We start from the raw sequence: 15,519 nt of genomic DNA, 5'->3' as shown, positions 1-15,519 counted from the left end.
TTGGCCAACTTCGAATGTGCTTTGTCGTAGAGCAAGTGGGAGAGAACGTAAGAGCACACTGGGAGTGCGACCGTAAGGAAGGGAAAGCTTTGCGTAAGCGGGGCGGCAGAAGGCCTCCATTTTTACTATGTTTACAGTAAACCAAGCAGGTACACGCTGCACGTTTTCATCATTTGTTACCGTAAAAACTGATCGGGGGTGTATTCCAATACAGCGCTGGTAACCCCTGTTGTGCACTTAAGTGTACTTCAAATGTGCCTCAGGCTTCGTTTGCGCTGAATCATGTGGACACGTGAGAGCCATGGATGCAGATTTATTAGGTTACAGCCGTCTTGTCAATATATATATCGCGTGTTCAAGTGTTATTGCAGCTTTTGCTTTTGCCTGGCGGTTTCAGCGAATGACTGAGACACAGACAGACAGACATCCGAGAAAAAGTGAAAATGGCGCGGGCTCTTTCTTTTCAAGCGAAGCTTGTTTTGACTGACTTGTGTCGTGGAACCCCGGGAAGGCATTCCGCAAATGCAAGCGGCCCTAGAAAATCACGCTTCTCTCGTTCGGAATTGCACGTGCTTCCCTTGCCTTATGAAGCCGATGTCTATCCAATTGCGCCATTTCGACACGGTTTTCATCAGCCAGGCGTCAGAGGTTATTCCTTGCACTTAGTAGCTCCTACGGACTCTGTCGCCTGTGGGCCGCACTGCGCGCCGGGAAATGAGCGGCTAATTTTAAATGACACGCTGTATGCTCATGTTTGCTCATGTTCCCGCTGCACGGTTGGCACGGACGCAACCGTTGGTAGGGCGCGTTGCATGTCGGGAGATGGGCGGCTGACTTGAAAGTTTCCGAGAAATATAGCGTGACAGCAGACACGCCAGCGGAAATGAATATCTGTCCGTGACGAGGTGATTATTTATGGGGTGAGGGGTGATTCTTTTTCTGGTGTGTGTGTGTGGTATTGTTTTGTTTCAGATAGGATCACGCTGATCTAGTGGGTTGTGTGCAGTTCCGCCTCGGTTAAATGGCCAGGGGTTGGGTTGATTTGGTACCGGTTTGGGTTGATTGGGATGGCTTTCAGATCGGTTAAGGGTTGGTTTCCGATGTGAGTTTGGTTTTGTTTTATATACTGGCTGGTGACAGAATATGCGCGCACCCCTGTTGTGTTTAGAAGAGGGCTTGATTATTTTTTTTCATGTGCTTCATCGTCACAGTGTCTCTGAACGACCACTGCGACAACAAGGAGAACCAGCGCGAGCTGTGGAACGCGACGCAGATCAAGTCGGCGGCCATAGTGACCGCCACACAGTTCCGGGACGGCCGCGGTCGGCACGAGTACGGGTGCTCCATGAAGCTGTTCACCAAGCACGCCACGGGCCTGATCGTATCGTTCGTCGAGATGAACCTGCGCGACGGGTTGCTGAACGGCTCCTGCATCGACTACCTCTCCGTGAGTATAATTTCGCACGTATATATTGCTACGTGGCAGCAGAACAAGTGACACGAGCCATGACTGGAGGTGGCACGATCTAGTTAGGAAGGGGCCATTACAGCCCGAGCAAGTTGCAGGCTACGCAGTCCTGTCATTACTTACACCGCCCACTATTTCTTCTTTTGTCAGTAATTTCTGTGGACCCACCACACCCCACATATCCCACGTCGTTTGACGTCATCCGCACTGTTCGAGAACTCGCTCCAGCTCACCTTGCATTCGCAGTTTTCTCAGCTGGCGCCGCACTCGGTCTCGCTAGTGCAGGACATGATGACATGCAAATCCAAAACCGGGGAGAGTATTTAAAACCACACCGCCCCGCAAACTTATTCATAGCTTGGGTGGTGTGGTGGTCGCGAACATCCCCTGTCGTTCTCCCCTATAGTTTTCGCGAGGGCTTCGTTCCTCATAATGATGAATCCTGTCCTGTGGCAAGGGCCACCGGTTGTGTTGTGTTCGTGGGCGACGTACAATATTTTCTAGTTGAAACCTCCACAAAGACGGCGCTCTCGGGGTACTGGCGACACGTGAACCGATTAACAACTAACCGACATGCGCGCACCGGGACGCGCTTAATTCTGCAGGCCTTCTTTATCCGAGATGATTGCACGTTTCACCGAGAAGGGGCACATCTCTCCCAAAGGACATTCATCGAGAAACGCGCTGTTCACACTAGTGCATTGTGTGTACGAGCAAAGCCTCCGATGTATTGTAAAACTCAGAGTTTCTACAGCGAAGCTTGTAAACTCTCGGTGGTCCAAAAATTTCATGTGGTAAACTTAACATCAAAGCAGGACCCAGCAGTTCTCGCTCAAAACCACGAGCGCATGCGCGAGGCTATTCAGGCGTGCAGCATAGAGCTCAGTATTCCTGGAAAGAAAAAAACCGCAAAAGAAGCATTGAACGGCATGATGGAGAGATAAGGCACCGGTAGACAATGGAATAGCCCCCCCCCCCCAAGTGTCCTGGTAAAGATTAGATTGGCAGCTGCTCTCCAAATGGGAGGTGGGGTGACGTCATTAGAGGGATAGCGCATGAGTCAGGCTAGTCTGGACCCAGCATTTGTCGCCAGACAAGCCGAGGGCAAGTGAAAAGCCCGCTGAGACAACGAGGAACGTTTCATACCCTCCCCCATCAGTAGCATGTGTAGGGGTTTACACCAGCTGCGCTGGACATCCACTTTCGCAGGGCGAGATGACTTCCATTTTGTTATAGAGGGTTCAAAGAATGCACAGTTTACAAATTGCCTAGCTGTAATAGTTGAAAGGCAGGCTTGCTTTTAATATTTACCACTAAATATGCTCCGCTGGTTCATAAAATTTGTCCTCGGCGTATTTTTCTTTCGAGCTACAACCCCAGTTTCTTGTTTCTTATAACGGTCGATTCATACAACGCGATCAATCAGCCTCCCTTTCAAAGGGGAACTAAAAAACCCGCCCTCATTTTCCCACGGGGGGAACTCGAGTAAATGCATCGCAGAGTGGTGGAGGTATGGCGTGAATGTTGCGTAATTGGGTATGGTTTGGGAATGCTAATTGTTATTTCGTCTTTATTATTCTTATTTATTGAATGAATGAGAAGCGAAGGCAAGGAGTGTAAAGTTAAAGTCTGTCTTTATTGCTTGGTGCCGTCAAGCAAAGCGTCAAGTCAAGCGAAAGCCAAGCAAAGACGCCCTTGACTGAATTCCGAACGCGCGCTCCGCCGCTTATATACACACCGCCCGCGTTCGAGGGAGAGGAGTACGGGGGAGAGACGCGCATGCTCACACTTCCGTACACAAGCGCGCGAACTTTCCACGCACCCACCACGCCGTTATCACGTGTACACGCCCTGCCGCCGTTACTGTTGAGAGGGACGCAGCGCACGGGTAGCTACGACGCATGCGCGCACAGACGCGCTCCCCCCGCACCGCCGTAGCTGTTGTTGAGAGCGACGGAGCGCAGGGGGTACACGCGCTCCTCCCGCACTGCCGCACCTGTTGTTGAGAGCGGGGAGGGTACGGGGGAGAGACGCGCACCTGCGGCTCGACGCGACGCGCATGCGCAGTGAGCGTGTGGACGGCGCCGACAACATTGACGAGTGACATCGCGAGCTTAAGAAATGCTCCGCATTTAAAAGCAGGGTTCCCAGGAAAGTAGAGCCGCCATTTCAATTCCCAATGGCTTACTTCTTCACATGGCATGGTTCCCGGGTCGCAGGTGGAGACCAAATACAGCGTCGCCTCGGAACAGGACCGCTGCGGAAAGCTGCGAGAGGACCAGCACGTGTTTTTCCACACGTCGCAATCGGTGACGCTGAAGCTGCACACGCCGACGCCGCTGTCGTCCTTCTTCGAGGGTTACACGTTAGCCGCCATCGTGACCTCGTTCTCTCAAGGTGAGCATCAACTACCCCAAGTATTCGGGCTGTACAGAGAAAAGTGGTGGATGTTTACCTGTAAACGCATGCACAAGAACCGCAGCATGAACAAAATTAATATTGTTTCAGGTGTGCGTATATTATAAAAAAGATTTTGTGGAAATAATAATGAAATCTTAGTTAATATAATAATTACAATTAATATTATTATCACAAGTAATTGCGGAACTAGTTCAAGGTTAAGGCGCAAGAAAACGTTACGAACGAGCAAGCACCAAACCGCGAATAAATGAGACACCAGGAAAGCAAGAAAAATTTCCCCGCATTTCCCCGAGGGGAAGAATGTGAAAGTGCGAATGCACGAGTTGAATTTGCGCGGTTCGGTAATGTTCGCGAAAGAGAGGTCACACACACACAACTACAAAGAAAGAAAGATGCATTTATTCACAGACACCTATTTGTGTTGTCGTTGTACTTGATTGCTAGAGCGGATCTCAGCTTTGAAATTTCGTGTCAGTACTCCTTTAAAGGAGCACTGACACCAATTTTCGGCGTTAATATTATTGCACAGTTCGCTTCATTCACTCAACAGAATACCGTGGCTGAAATATGAGCGGCCTGCGACGCGAAGAACATAGTTCAATTGGATCGCATTTATCGCGCCGGCGGAGCAGCGCGCGGAGCGGAACTCAGCAAATGGACATCAGCGTGACATCACTCCAGGAGAGGAAAAAGAAGTGACGTGACAGCGCTCGTCAAAAACTCGTTACGTCACTTCACGCGCGCAGCCCCACGAGCGGCGAGCAGGCGCAACACCCTCTCAAGCGGGCGCCGGTGACGTCCGCACAAAGCGTCGAGGTCAAACCGGGAGGCTGTCATATGCGCCGTTCGGGATGAAAGCGCGGGAATTTGAAACAAACGATTTTCCGGTCGTTCAATGTAATTAACTATCGCGCGCTGAAGTATTTGAAGGGCTGTTTTAGGGTCGCCAGGCCATTAAGCGTCGATAAAAGCAATAAAAGTGTACCATAAAATTTTCGTGTCAGTGCTCCTTTAAGCAGGTGCATTAGCCCTTCTCACGCCCGATTCTTGGCCAATCCCCCACGTGGGTATGTGCCATGTCAGCGGCCAGGCAGCGCGCGCCCATCTCCCCCCGTTGCCAAGGAAGACGAGGAGATTCCTGGCCAATCTCCCACGTGGGTATGTGCCATGTCAGCGGCCAGGCAGCGCGCGCCCATCTCCCCCCGTTGCCAAGGAAGACGAGGAGATCCCTGGCCAATCCCCCACGTGGGTATGTGCCATGTCAGCGGCCAGGCAGCGCGCGACCATCTCCCCCCCGTTGCCAAGGAAGACGAGGAGCGCGCACACCCGCAGCTGTTGCTATGTGGGCGGACGGCGGTCGCCGGAATTCAGTGTCGCTTATAAAGTGCATTCGCACTTAAAACAATTACCGCTAGAGCTGCAGTGCACGAGCCCGCCACCCTGTGCCGCCCAGCAAACTTTTTGTGACGACGAAAGCCCAGCCCACACATAACTGTGGGTGCATTTTTCAAGCGTGATGACGGAACGCACACGAAGGAAACGCGTGCGTTTTTTAGCCGATCGTGTTTTTCCCAAGTCCTTCAAGTCGCCTGGTACGCTTGTTATTCAGAAAATACGAGAATAGCAAGAAGAAATATGAGTTTTCATCTTGAAGGCGGCTAGCGTGATCGCGCCGGCTTCGGCGCCGTTTTCAATGTGCGATTTCTCGCCCCCTGGTGCCGACATAAGTGAACTACCAAAACCAATAAGGTCTCGGAAGCGTTCGCAGCGACTACCCAGGGCTGTGAAACCAAAACCGAAGCAGGGTCCACCTAATGAACGACTTTCTTGACCCACAATTTTGTGTGGGCTGGGCCGTAAAGGGTTTTAAGCATTAAAGGGGTTGTTCTATCAATGCTGCCGCATTTACTACAGTTACACGAAAACAGCTTTGTGAAGCTTCCATTTATTGTACGCACAAGAACTGTAGTGTGGGTACACGTCGGCGACCCAAATATGCTGGAGGGGCACACAAGACAATCGTCTTTCTATGATATTTAGAACGCGATGACATCAGGAAGCAGATACGAGGTCGAATTTTTGTCTGTAGCTAGGCACACACCTTATTCTAACATGAATAGACTGGACGGGGTCTCCTTCTCGCGAGAGTTCGGCATTACCAACTGTGCTACCGGTTACCGTTCCCTAGAGAGAAACACTCTGCTTTCAGGTTGTGCACTTGTCACGTCAACAAAGTTTGAACGAGGGCCTAAATGGAACATTAAAGGGGCTTGCTTTCACCGATAATTGCAAAGAAACTGTGAATGTCAATACATTTTCATGTATTGGCAGGCATTCTCAGATACGGCAGGCATTCTCAGGTAATAAATGGCAGCCTACCATTATCCGAGAAGACGAAAGTGTATGAAAGCTGCATCTTACCGGTACTCACCTACGGAGCAGAAACTTAGAGGCTTACTAACAGGGTTCAACTTAAATTGAGGGCGACTCAGGGAGCAATGGAACGGAAGATGATAGGTGTAACATTAAGGGACAAGAAGAGAGCCGAGTGTGTCAGGGAACAAACGCGGGCTAAGGACATATTAACAGAAATTAAGAAGAAGAAATGAACGTGGGCAGGGCATGTAATGCGAAGGCAAGATAACTGTTGGTAATTAAGGGTAGCAGAGTGGATCCCTAGAAACGGCAAGCCTTGCTGGGGGCGGCAGAAAGTTGGATGGGCAGATAGAAGTTTGCGGGAATAAAATGGTCACAGTTAGAACAGGACCGGGGTAGTTGGAGATTAATGGGAGAGGCCTTTGCCCTGCAGTGGGTGAGATAGACTGGTGACTGTAACATTTTCATCCGTGATTTAGGTAAACAAAAATTTCCAGTCAACAAATACTTCTCCCCACACGAACATTCGAAGCCCTCCTCTATGATTGTCACTTGAATTTTTACTGACGCAGTGGTTGCCTGGATTTTACCAAGATCGCGGCCGGCTGCGTTTTTTAAAGCTAAAATGGCCTCCGGTACCATCAGAAATATACTGTAGAAAAGTGACAAGTGGGCTAGTTGGTATTGAATTTGGAACATCTTAATGGTAGCGCACTTACACACGGACTCTAGGAAAAAAGACGACAAATCGCAGCGCTGGCTCACAACCGTTTTTTGTAACAATAGACACCCATTTAAATACTCCAACCCAAACCCATGTTACCATACAACATACATACGTCACCATCCATCATGTTATTTCCAAAACATGGCAGGCACGAACAAACTGTGTGGATGGGGGCGCGTGTTTTACATTTACGCTAGAGAGCAATTTAAAAATGCAAACTCACTTTAATGTAATGTAATCGACGGGACACTAAAGCACCGCACCTCTTTTTTTCTTATATGCCTCGTAATATCGCGTGTCAATTTGTCATTGTGCACAGATAGCATCACTGTTTCCCGGGACCCAGGCTAGAATTTGCACTCTGAAACGTGCTGAGCCACGTGCGAGTAGGTGTATTAATGTTAACATAGACGGTCGTTAGCAGGATACGCCTACTCGCACGTGGCTCAGCACCTCTAGAGTGTAAATGCGAGCTTGCGTTCAAGGAAACAGTGATACTACTTGTGCCCAAGGATAAATTGAAAGGCGAGATTATCGAGGTATAAAATATGAAAAAAGACCTGTGGTGCTTTAGTTTGCCTTCTATGTATTTAAATAAAATGGAGTTTAAATTTTTAAATCGCTGTTTTGCTTAAATATAGAACACGCGCCTTCATCCACACATTTAGTGTCTGTCACGTTTCGGAGATAACATGATGGATTGTGACGTATGTACGATTTGGGGTCACAAGAGTTTAGGTTGTAGTATTTAAATCTGTGTCTGTTCTACTGAAAAGGCGGTTGTGAGTCAGCCCTGTGGTTTGTCGTCTCTTTTCTTAGTGTCCGTGCGAAAGAGCGCTATAATGAGGTGTTCAAAACCATCAGAAATGCTGACAAAGCGTGAGGTTGCAGAACATACGGGGCGTCAGTTTGGGAGTAAGTTAAGGAACGTTCCACGGTCTCCCTCAGGGTCTGGCTCGCACTATTGGCACGTGCCATCTATTACCATGGTATATGTAATAGAATTCGAGCACGCTCGCATGATTTCTACCATTTTCAATCGCTCGTCAGCTCGCGTGCTGGGCGATTGGCACCAACAAGATTCGACCGGGTTACTGAAGCAGCGGATGTGCGCATTGGCCAGCTTGCCTTATAATTAGGTTCCACTATGGATCTTCCGCTCACCATAATCGCCTACCCTCAAATGCGTGTAATGGCTTCCGCGTGGGGGCATTCACCCGTCTAGATTGAGCATATGCCGCCATGGTCTCATCTCAGGTAAAGAGGCTCGCCGTGCAGAGAAAAGATTACATCCCGCCATGCGTGTTCACAAAGATTGACTGCAAAGACTTCCTGAACAAGGGCGTCTCTAAGACTTATGCATTCTAACAAGTTTGCGGGCGCCAGACTCTCATTGACAAGGGTCAAGTAACAAGGCACTAAAGAGCCCTATTTTGTCTATGTGTATATATAGTCATCATGCATGCTACTTCAAGTAAGCGTCCTCCTATGGTCCATCCCGGTTGGTGTGTCTGCAATAAATGCAAGGTCTGGAAAACGCTGGTCTTTAACCCTCCTGTTTAAGAAGTGGTTCCAGATAACAATGTACGCAAACAACATGATTTTATTTTAAAAATTATCCCAATACTAAAGTATTGCAATCGATCATCAGAAGACAGTTTAGGTGTTTCTGGTAGCTAAGTTATGGAGTGTAAGCATCGTTCGTTGCCTGTTCTCGTAGTGTCTCGGAGTGAAGGCAAGTGTGGGCCCCAGCAGTTCCAGTGCGCCTCCGGGGGTCGCTGCATCTACAAGGAATACGTATGCGACAACGTCAACAACTGCGGCGACAACAGCGACGAGGCGAATCTCGGAAACTCCATGTGCCGTGAGTGTTGTGTGCCGTAACCTGGGACGACAGCCCCACTGTGTCACGAATATAATGGGATAACCCGCCACGCATTATATGCTGCCGCTATTCTCTCCACAGTTATGCCGCTGAGCTCCCTAATCCTGATTAGCATGGGGGCCACACAATTCGCCGTCACCTGGATCCTGGTCCTCTGTTGCTGTATCAAAAGTGCTCTCAAGCACAAGAAGGTGAGCTGCCATGAGCTCTTACACTGAAAGAACAGATAGCGGTACCCAAATTATTAACACTTGAATTTTTTCATTTCCGCCCGCAAACACACATTTGTCGGTATGCACGTTCGTCGTGAAAAGTTTTCATCGCGATGTAGTCATTACTTCAAATCCGCATCGCCGTCAAAATCATTGTCTTCGTGGGACAGCCATTAGGCACAAACAGGTCAAATCATCATCATCATCATGAGCAGTAGCGAAAGTGTCTTTCGTGTTCACTGCAGGACGACGGCATTTACTACGAACATCAAGCAGGCGCTTTGCTCCTCTGTACCAATGCAATCCGCGCCAAAAATTCTCAACTGCCAAATTTTTACCTGATGAATCCTTTTCCTTAAAGTCTCATAGAAGTGGAATTGTCGTAGGATTAGAGATAAATGCAAGTGATACTAAAGTAAGGTAAACAGACACCAAGAAACGTTGGTCTAAGCAATGAAACATAAGATTTGGTGAGTGAAAATACCCACTTCTCTGAAAGTTGAGAGGCTCATTCTAAACAACGGGAAAGAAAAACTATGTTGAGAATTCACATTGGCTAGGGAGCAGAAGCAAACATTGCCAAGTAATGAAGAGCATGCTAACCTGTGTCGAAGACAGGCTAAGGCTATAATTAATGCGTGCTTTGTGCGATGACTAATAGTGAAAGACTAGGGAACTAGGGTAGCCCTAGGGTAGCCCTGGTAGCCTGGGAAGAACTAGGGTAGCCCTGCCTAGTGACGGGAAAAGACGTAGGAGAGCGCTGACATGGAGGGAGAAGAACGAATTGAGTTTGGAAAAAGCACATGGACAGCGCAAGATAAATGTAGTTGGGAATTAGTGGAGTCGGACATTTATCCTGCGGGGGACATATTTTGATAATTATGATAACGATGACGACGATGGTGACAGTGATTATGATGATGATCAACATACTCATGATTCTTAGATCTATGTACGTACTCATCAAGTGTATTCGTTCGTGCGTGCGTTTGCTTGTGCATGTATACAGCCATCACCTCTTACCACATTGTGTTCTTACTAGTTACTCTGATACAGTAATAAACAGGAACCGGTATTGCGTAAAGTTTCGCACTAATTTATGAAAGCGTGCATCCCGATAGGGAGCTGCTTCAGTGATAATTGTGTTAGATGAGTAGCGCTATTACGGATAACTTCACACAGGCGTCTTCACGCGCAGCCACTTGGTGACTTGCAACAATTTTGGAGAGTTTAAGGTTTGCCTACACCATCTTGGTGAAGCACAGCCTCGGCCAGATAAAATCTCATTACAAATACATAATGTTATTTCTAGAAACAGAAATTGCGTTACTACACCGCTGCCTGTAGTGTGGAACAATGCATACATATCCAAAAGATTGCAAGCAGGCATTGTTATTCCAATTTAGAGAGAAAAAGCTCCAGGTATTTCTGCAAGCTAAGGAACTACAACAGTAGCTGGATGTCCGTCAATTGTGTTTGAAAACATGAATAACCATAGATTAGCGCATTTCCGTATTCCAAAGAGGCTTTCAGATCTCCTCCACTCTGTCTGACGAATACAAAAATTTATGCTTGACGACCTTGTGCACCTGGAAACAAGTTCCAAATGCGTCTTTTTTTCCCGCCATGTCACAGCACAAGCAACATTGTTCGAGTCAAATCTGAAGCTGTGTGTTTCATCATAGCCTTCTTTTTGCGGCTATGATAAAAACGATTAGCCCTATCTGTGCATTGTTTGGAATCAAACTCACGAACACACATAAACCACTATCCGACGCCTACAGACCAATTCATGTCCCATAACACCCTTCGACACGGTAGATACCAGAGGCAATACTCCGCCAACCTAACTTCTGCGCTGTTGGTGGCCCCCTATGGCAGCTGGTATGGTAGTGCCAAGAACCCGATACCCTTAGCCCTAATCCCATCACTACCTACTAGCACTGGGTGGACCAGCTCACGAGCTCCAAGCCCTGGTACAAGCCCGGCGGCTGGAGTCGGCCAGGACGGTCAGCTGGCACAAAGGCATCTTGCACTATGGACACCTCCCACTAGGTGCAGGCTCTCAGAACGTCCTCCTGCTTATGAGTCCATGCAATATTTGTCTCTGCCGCCTGCAGGCGGTGTGGAAGCCAGTGATGATACTAAGGAATTTCTCAAAGGAGCAAAAACTTGCCACTATTGCAGTCATCATTTCCACGGAAATAAGATATTCTAGCATCTTACCAGCAGAACGCTTCTCGGCATACCTGGTTAAGATTAAAGTGTACGTGGGGCTATCGGACACTCCTTATTGCAGTGCCATTAGAAGTTATTACAATGTAGTTTTAAACGCTTTTCGGGTTCGTCATTTCGCGTGTACGTGCGTGTGTGCGTGCAAACGAGTGTGCGCTTTCGTGTGAGGGGCAGCCGTAAAAACAGCGCAACGGACACTATCCAAATAAATTCCTCTTGAAATACCAGAATATCACGTATGCATACACCGGTGAGCTCCACCATGCCTGGTATTTTGCGTTTCGCTTTAAACCTGTAGGTTTTGTCAGCTTACTCCTTCCGCAGATATAGCGTTGAAATCAGCCATGTGCCCCTCGCATGTTTCTCCTTTCACAACACTTTCCCATGACACCCCTTTGAAACAGGCCATTGGAGAAGACATCTGCGTGTCCAACGCACCCCCCGTCTTCCTGGAAAAGCATCGGGGAAGAGACGGTGCCCTCCAGGCCGAAGCCGAGAAGCCCGGAAGCTCGCACGGGAGCGCGCCTGGCTCTTCGCGCGCGGGCTCAGAAAAGCTCACCGACAGCCCCACGGGAAGCTACGCCCTGACCCGGGCCGCCGACGACCAGTATTCGCTGGGAGCGCACAGCACAGACCCAGGGGAAGACGTGCCGTGAACTCCCGTGGCCTAAGGGCATGGCTGAAATCATTGATGTCGGCCTATTGCGATATCAGTGAATTGAAAAATCCTGTTTTAACTTTGCTGCGAAAAGGATTCACGGCCGGTCGACACATACGTGTAATGAAACGCATTTTTGTGATGAAAACAAACTTTCTGGCACGATCCTGCAAAAAGAGCTTATTGTGTGTTTCAGTAAAGGTCGTTGTCCTTTCTATGTTACATAGGTATTTTCACATATTATCAATTTTCACAAATGCTGTAAGCAGTTGCACTACACGAAAAACTTCAAACAGGCGATACGACGCCCCTCGTAGTCGCTGTCTTTCGCAATCACTTTTACGCTGTTTACGTAAGAAAGAAAACCTTTTCACGAAAACGAAGCGTCAACCTTTTAACTGTAACCTTAAAGAACGCTACAAACGTTTTGCTTCAATTCTGTCGTCCCTTCTTAAATCTCCCAAGCAGCAATATTATGAACGTCAGCTGCAGTTGTGCGGCCATGACACCAAGAAAAAGTGGAAACTACTGAATAAATCTTTAAATAACGCTGATCAAAAGAAAGCCATTACTTCAATTATTTAGAATGATTCTTGTGTTGTGGAGCCAAAGGGCATTGCTAACGCCTTCACCACTTATTTTGCAAATGTTATCCGTGGTTCACATTCTGATACATATTCGGCTTCGTTTCGCCACTCGGATAAATCCTTCTATCTTCCCCCTGCCTCTCCAGAAGTAGTAGTAGTAGTAGTAGTAACTTTATTTGAGCTCGAGGCGTTTTCAGACGCCAGACGCAGCGGTTCCCAGGTCGCGGGAACCGTATTGGGCCAGCAGCTCCTGGCCCCTGGCCATCAGCGCGAGCTGGGTCGGCAGGGCGGGGCTGGACCGCAAGGTCTCCCATCGCTCGTGGAGTGGGGTAGGGGGGATGGAGGGAGGGTGGGGGGGTATAGGGGCCTTGAGTTCAGTGCACTCCGCCAGTATGTGTGCGAGCGTGCCGCTGTTTGTTTTACAGAATGGGCAGCGGTACCCCTCGTGTTCAGGGTAAAATGTATGCAACAGGACGGGGTGGGCTAGTGACCCCGCCTGGATGCGCCTGAGTACTGTCTGTTGCTCCCTGGTCAGGGTGCGGTGTGGCTCGGGGAGGGTACGATGCCGCTCGTCTTTGTATTCGTTCGTAATTTCTTTATATGTGAGTGCCGGAGTTGGGGTGTCCGTGTCCTGCCCTGCCCGGAGGGTCATCGCTCGGGCGTGGTAGTCAGCGATGACGTTGCCGGCTACCTTTGTATGGGCAGGCACCCATGTGAGCTCTATGGCTCGGCCCGGTGCCCTCTTTTTCGATAGTATTGTGGCTGCCTCTGAGGAGATCACCCCCTTTCTGAAACCGCTGTAGGCTCTCTTTGAGTCAGTGACCACCACCCCGACGCCCGGTTAACGAGCGCCAGGGCTATGGCCACTTCGTCCGCTGTCGTGGGCTCCTTAGTCTTTACCGCCGCGCTGTTGGTGAGTCGTTCTGCATCGGTGACCACCACCGCTGCGCGATAGCTTCCTTTCACAAGAGAGGCGTCTACGTAGAGCACTCCATTTTCTTGTTGTAGTTGCTGGGATACTGCTTTGGCTCGAGCCTGCCTCCTACCGTCGTCCTTGCCCGGGGCCATGTTCCGGGGTAGGGGCTTGGTCTTTAAGGTCCTCGTTCATTCTGTTTGTATGGTGGTCTTGATTGTTGCCTGTTCTTTGCGCCATCCTATCTTGTCCAGCACCGCGCGGCCGGGAATTGTCTGGCTCAGGCGGAGACGCTGGCTGGATAGGTGGGCCTCGATGAGCTCGTCAACCGTGTTATGTACGCCCATGGCTTGTAAGCGCTGGGTTGACGAGTATATCGGTAAGCCGAGGGCCTGCTTAGTGGCCTTTCGGATGATGGTGTCGAGTGTAGTCTTCTGGGTCTTGTTGAGATGAACGCTTGTTGAGATGAACGCTTGTACTAGCCTGAGGGCGTCGTCCTCCTTCAGGCCTCTGTTCCGGGTGGTGACTCTTCGCAGCATCGCAAGGATCTTCTCAGCACTGTTCTTAATTTTATCGACGGCGGCGTGTGCATTTCCGTTATCTTGTAGGGTAAGCCCGAGGATTCGGCATTTGTCCGTCGGCGTGATCTTGATGCCTTCGATTTGGATAGCGATGTCAGGCGGGAGCTTTTGGCGAGGTTTGCCGGGTTAGACCACGAGGAGCTCCGATTTCTGTGGCGCGCAGCTGAGTCCGTAGGTCCTCGCGTACTCGTGCACGGTCAGTGCCGCCGCTTGGAGGGTCTCCTCTATCCAACCATCAGAACCCGCTTGTTTCGTCCATATTGTAATATCGTCAGCGTAGAGCGCGTGACCGATCCCTTCAATTTGATCCAACAGGCGTGGGAGGGGTAGCAGAACCAGGTTGAAAAGGAGTGGTGACAGGACTGCTCCCTGAGGGGTGCTTCGTTCCCCAAGTTCGATGGGTTCCGATCGCTCGTTGCCCACCGAGATTTGCGCCGTACGGGAGGATAGGAAATTCTTGATATATCCGAAAGTGCGTGTGCCGCATCTCGTACCGTTGAGGTTCGTTAGAATGCTTGCGTGTGTAACGTTGTCGAAAGCCCCCTTTAGGTCTAGGGCCAGAATTGCCCTGGGGCTGTTTCTGGTAGCTAGCTTGATGACTAAATCATGAAGTTGGAGCATCACATGTTGGGTGGATAGTTGTTCCCTAAATCCAAACATTGTCTTTGGCAGTTGATCGGTGTTTTCAAGGTGCGCTTGGAGTCGACGGAGCACCATCCTCTCCATCACCTTGCCCACGCATGAGGTTAGCGAGATTGGCCTCATGTTCTCTATGGCTGGGGCTTTTCTGGGTTTAGGAATGAATCGCACTTCGGCTTCTGTCCATTCTGGTGGGAGCTGCGAGCTCTCCCAATCCTTATTTATATGTTTGAGGAGGGACTGCGCTGCCCTGCTGCTCATGTTTGTAAGTAGTCTGTATGTAATAGCATCTTTTCCAGGGGCACTCTTCTTATTACTATCGTCAATTGCTGACCAGAGCTCCGAAAGCGAGAACGGCCTGTCTAGGTCCTCGTTATGGGGACCTGTGTATTCTTATGGGGCCGGGTGTTGCCCCCGCTCCGTCTGTAGATAGTGCTCTTTCAGCGCCTTGATCAGCCGGTCACCATCTCCGTTATATGTGTTTAATACTTTTGTCAACTAGCGGTGGCTTGCCGTCTTGCTGCCTGCGGGGTCGATGAGGTGCCGTAGCAGCTTCCATTTCTTTCCCACAGACAGCTGGCCTTGGAGGCCGTCGCATATCTGTAGCCCATTTTCTCTACTGAGTTTGGACACATGTTCTGATATGTCTGCGTTGAGCTTAGCTATGTGGCGGGCGAGCTTTTTATTCCGTCTCTGCCTCTTCCAGCGCTTGGTGAGTGAATGCCGCGCTGCCCACATGTGGGCAAGCCTGCTGTCAACAAATGGTACATTTGTTGTTGTCGCGATTTTCCGGGTGAACTGGTCGAGGATCCGCTTC

At 49.5% G+C, this 15,519-nt stretch overlaps 1 protein-coding gene across 1 annotated transcript; it reads left to right on the top strand.

The window, feature by feature from the left end:
- Positions 1–1,102: 1,102 nt before the first annotated feature.
- Positions 1,103–12,405, top strand: LOC144145671 (uncharacterized). The gene is made up of 5 exons (XM_077677336.1): positions 1,103–1,447; positions 3,688–3,865; positions 8,713–8,856; positions 8,959–9,068; positions 11,729–12,405. The coding sequence occupies exons 1-5, from the start codon at positions 1,193–1,195 to the stop codon at positions 11,978–11,980; spliced, it is 939 nt and encodes a 312-aa protein (XP_077533462.1). The 5' UTR covers positions 1,103–1,192; the 3' UTR covers positions 11,981–12,405.
- Positions 12,406–15,519: the final 3,114 nt, after the last annotated feature.

Source organism: Haemaphysalis longicornis, unplaced genomic scaffold (assembly GCF_048455015.1).
Source record: "Haemaphysalis longicornis isolate Haplotype H1 unplaced genomic scaffold, Haemaphysalis longicornis Haplotype H1 scaffold_7, whole genome shotgun sequence".
Lineage (NCBI taxonomy): Eukaryota > Metazoa > Arthropoda > Arachnida > Ixodida > Ixodidae > Haemaphysalis > Haemaphysalis longicornis.
The sequence above is the reverse complement of the archived record's forward strand: the minus strand, read 5'-3'. Positions and strand labels throughout refer to the sequence as shown.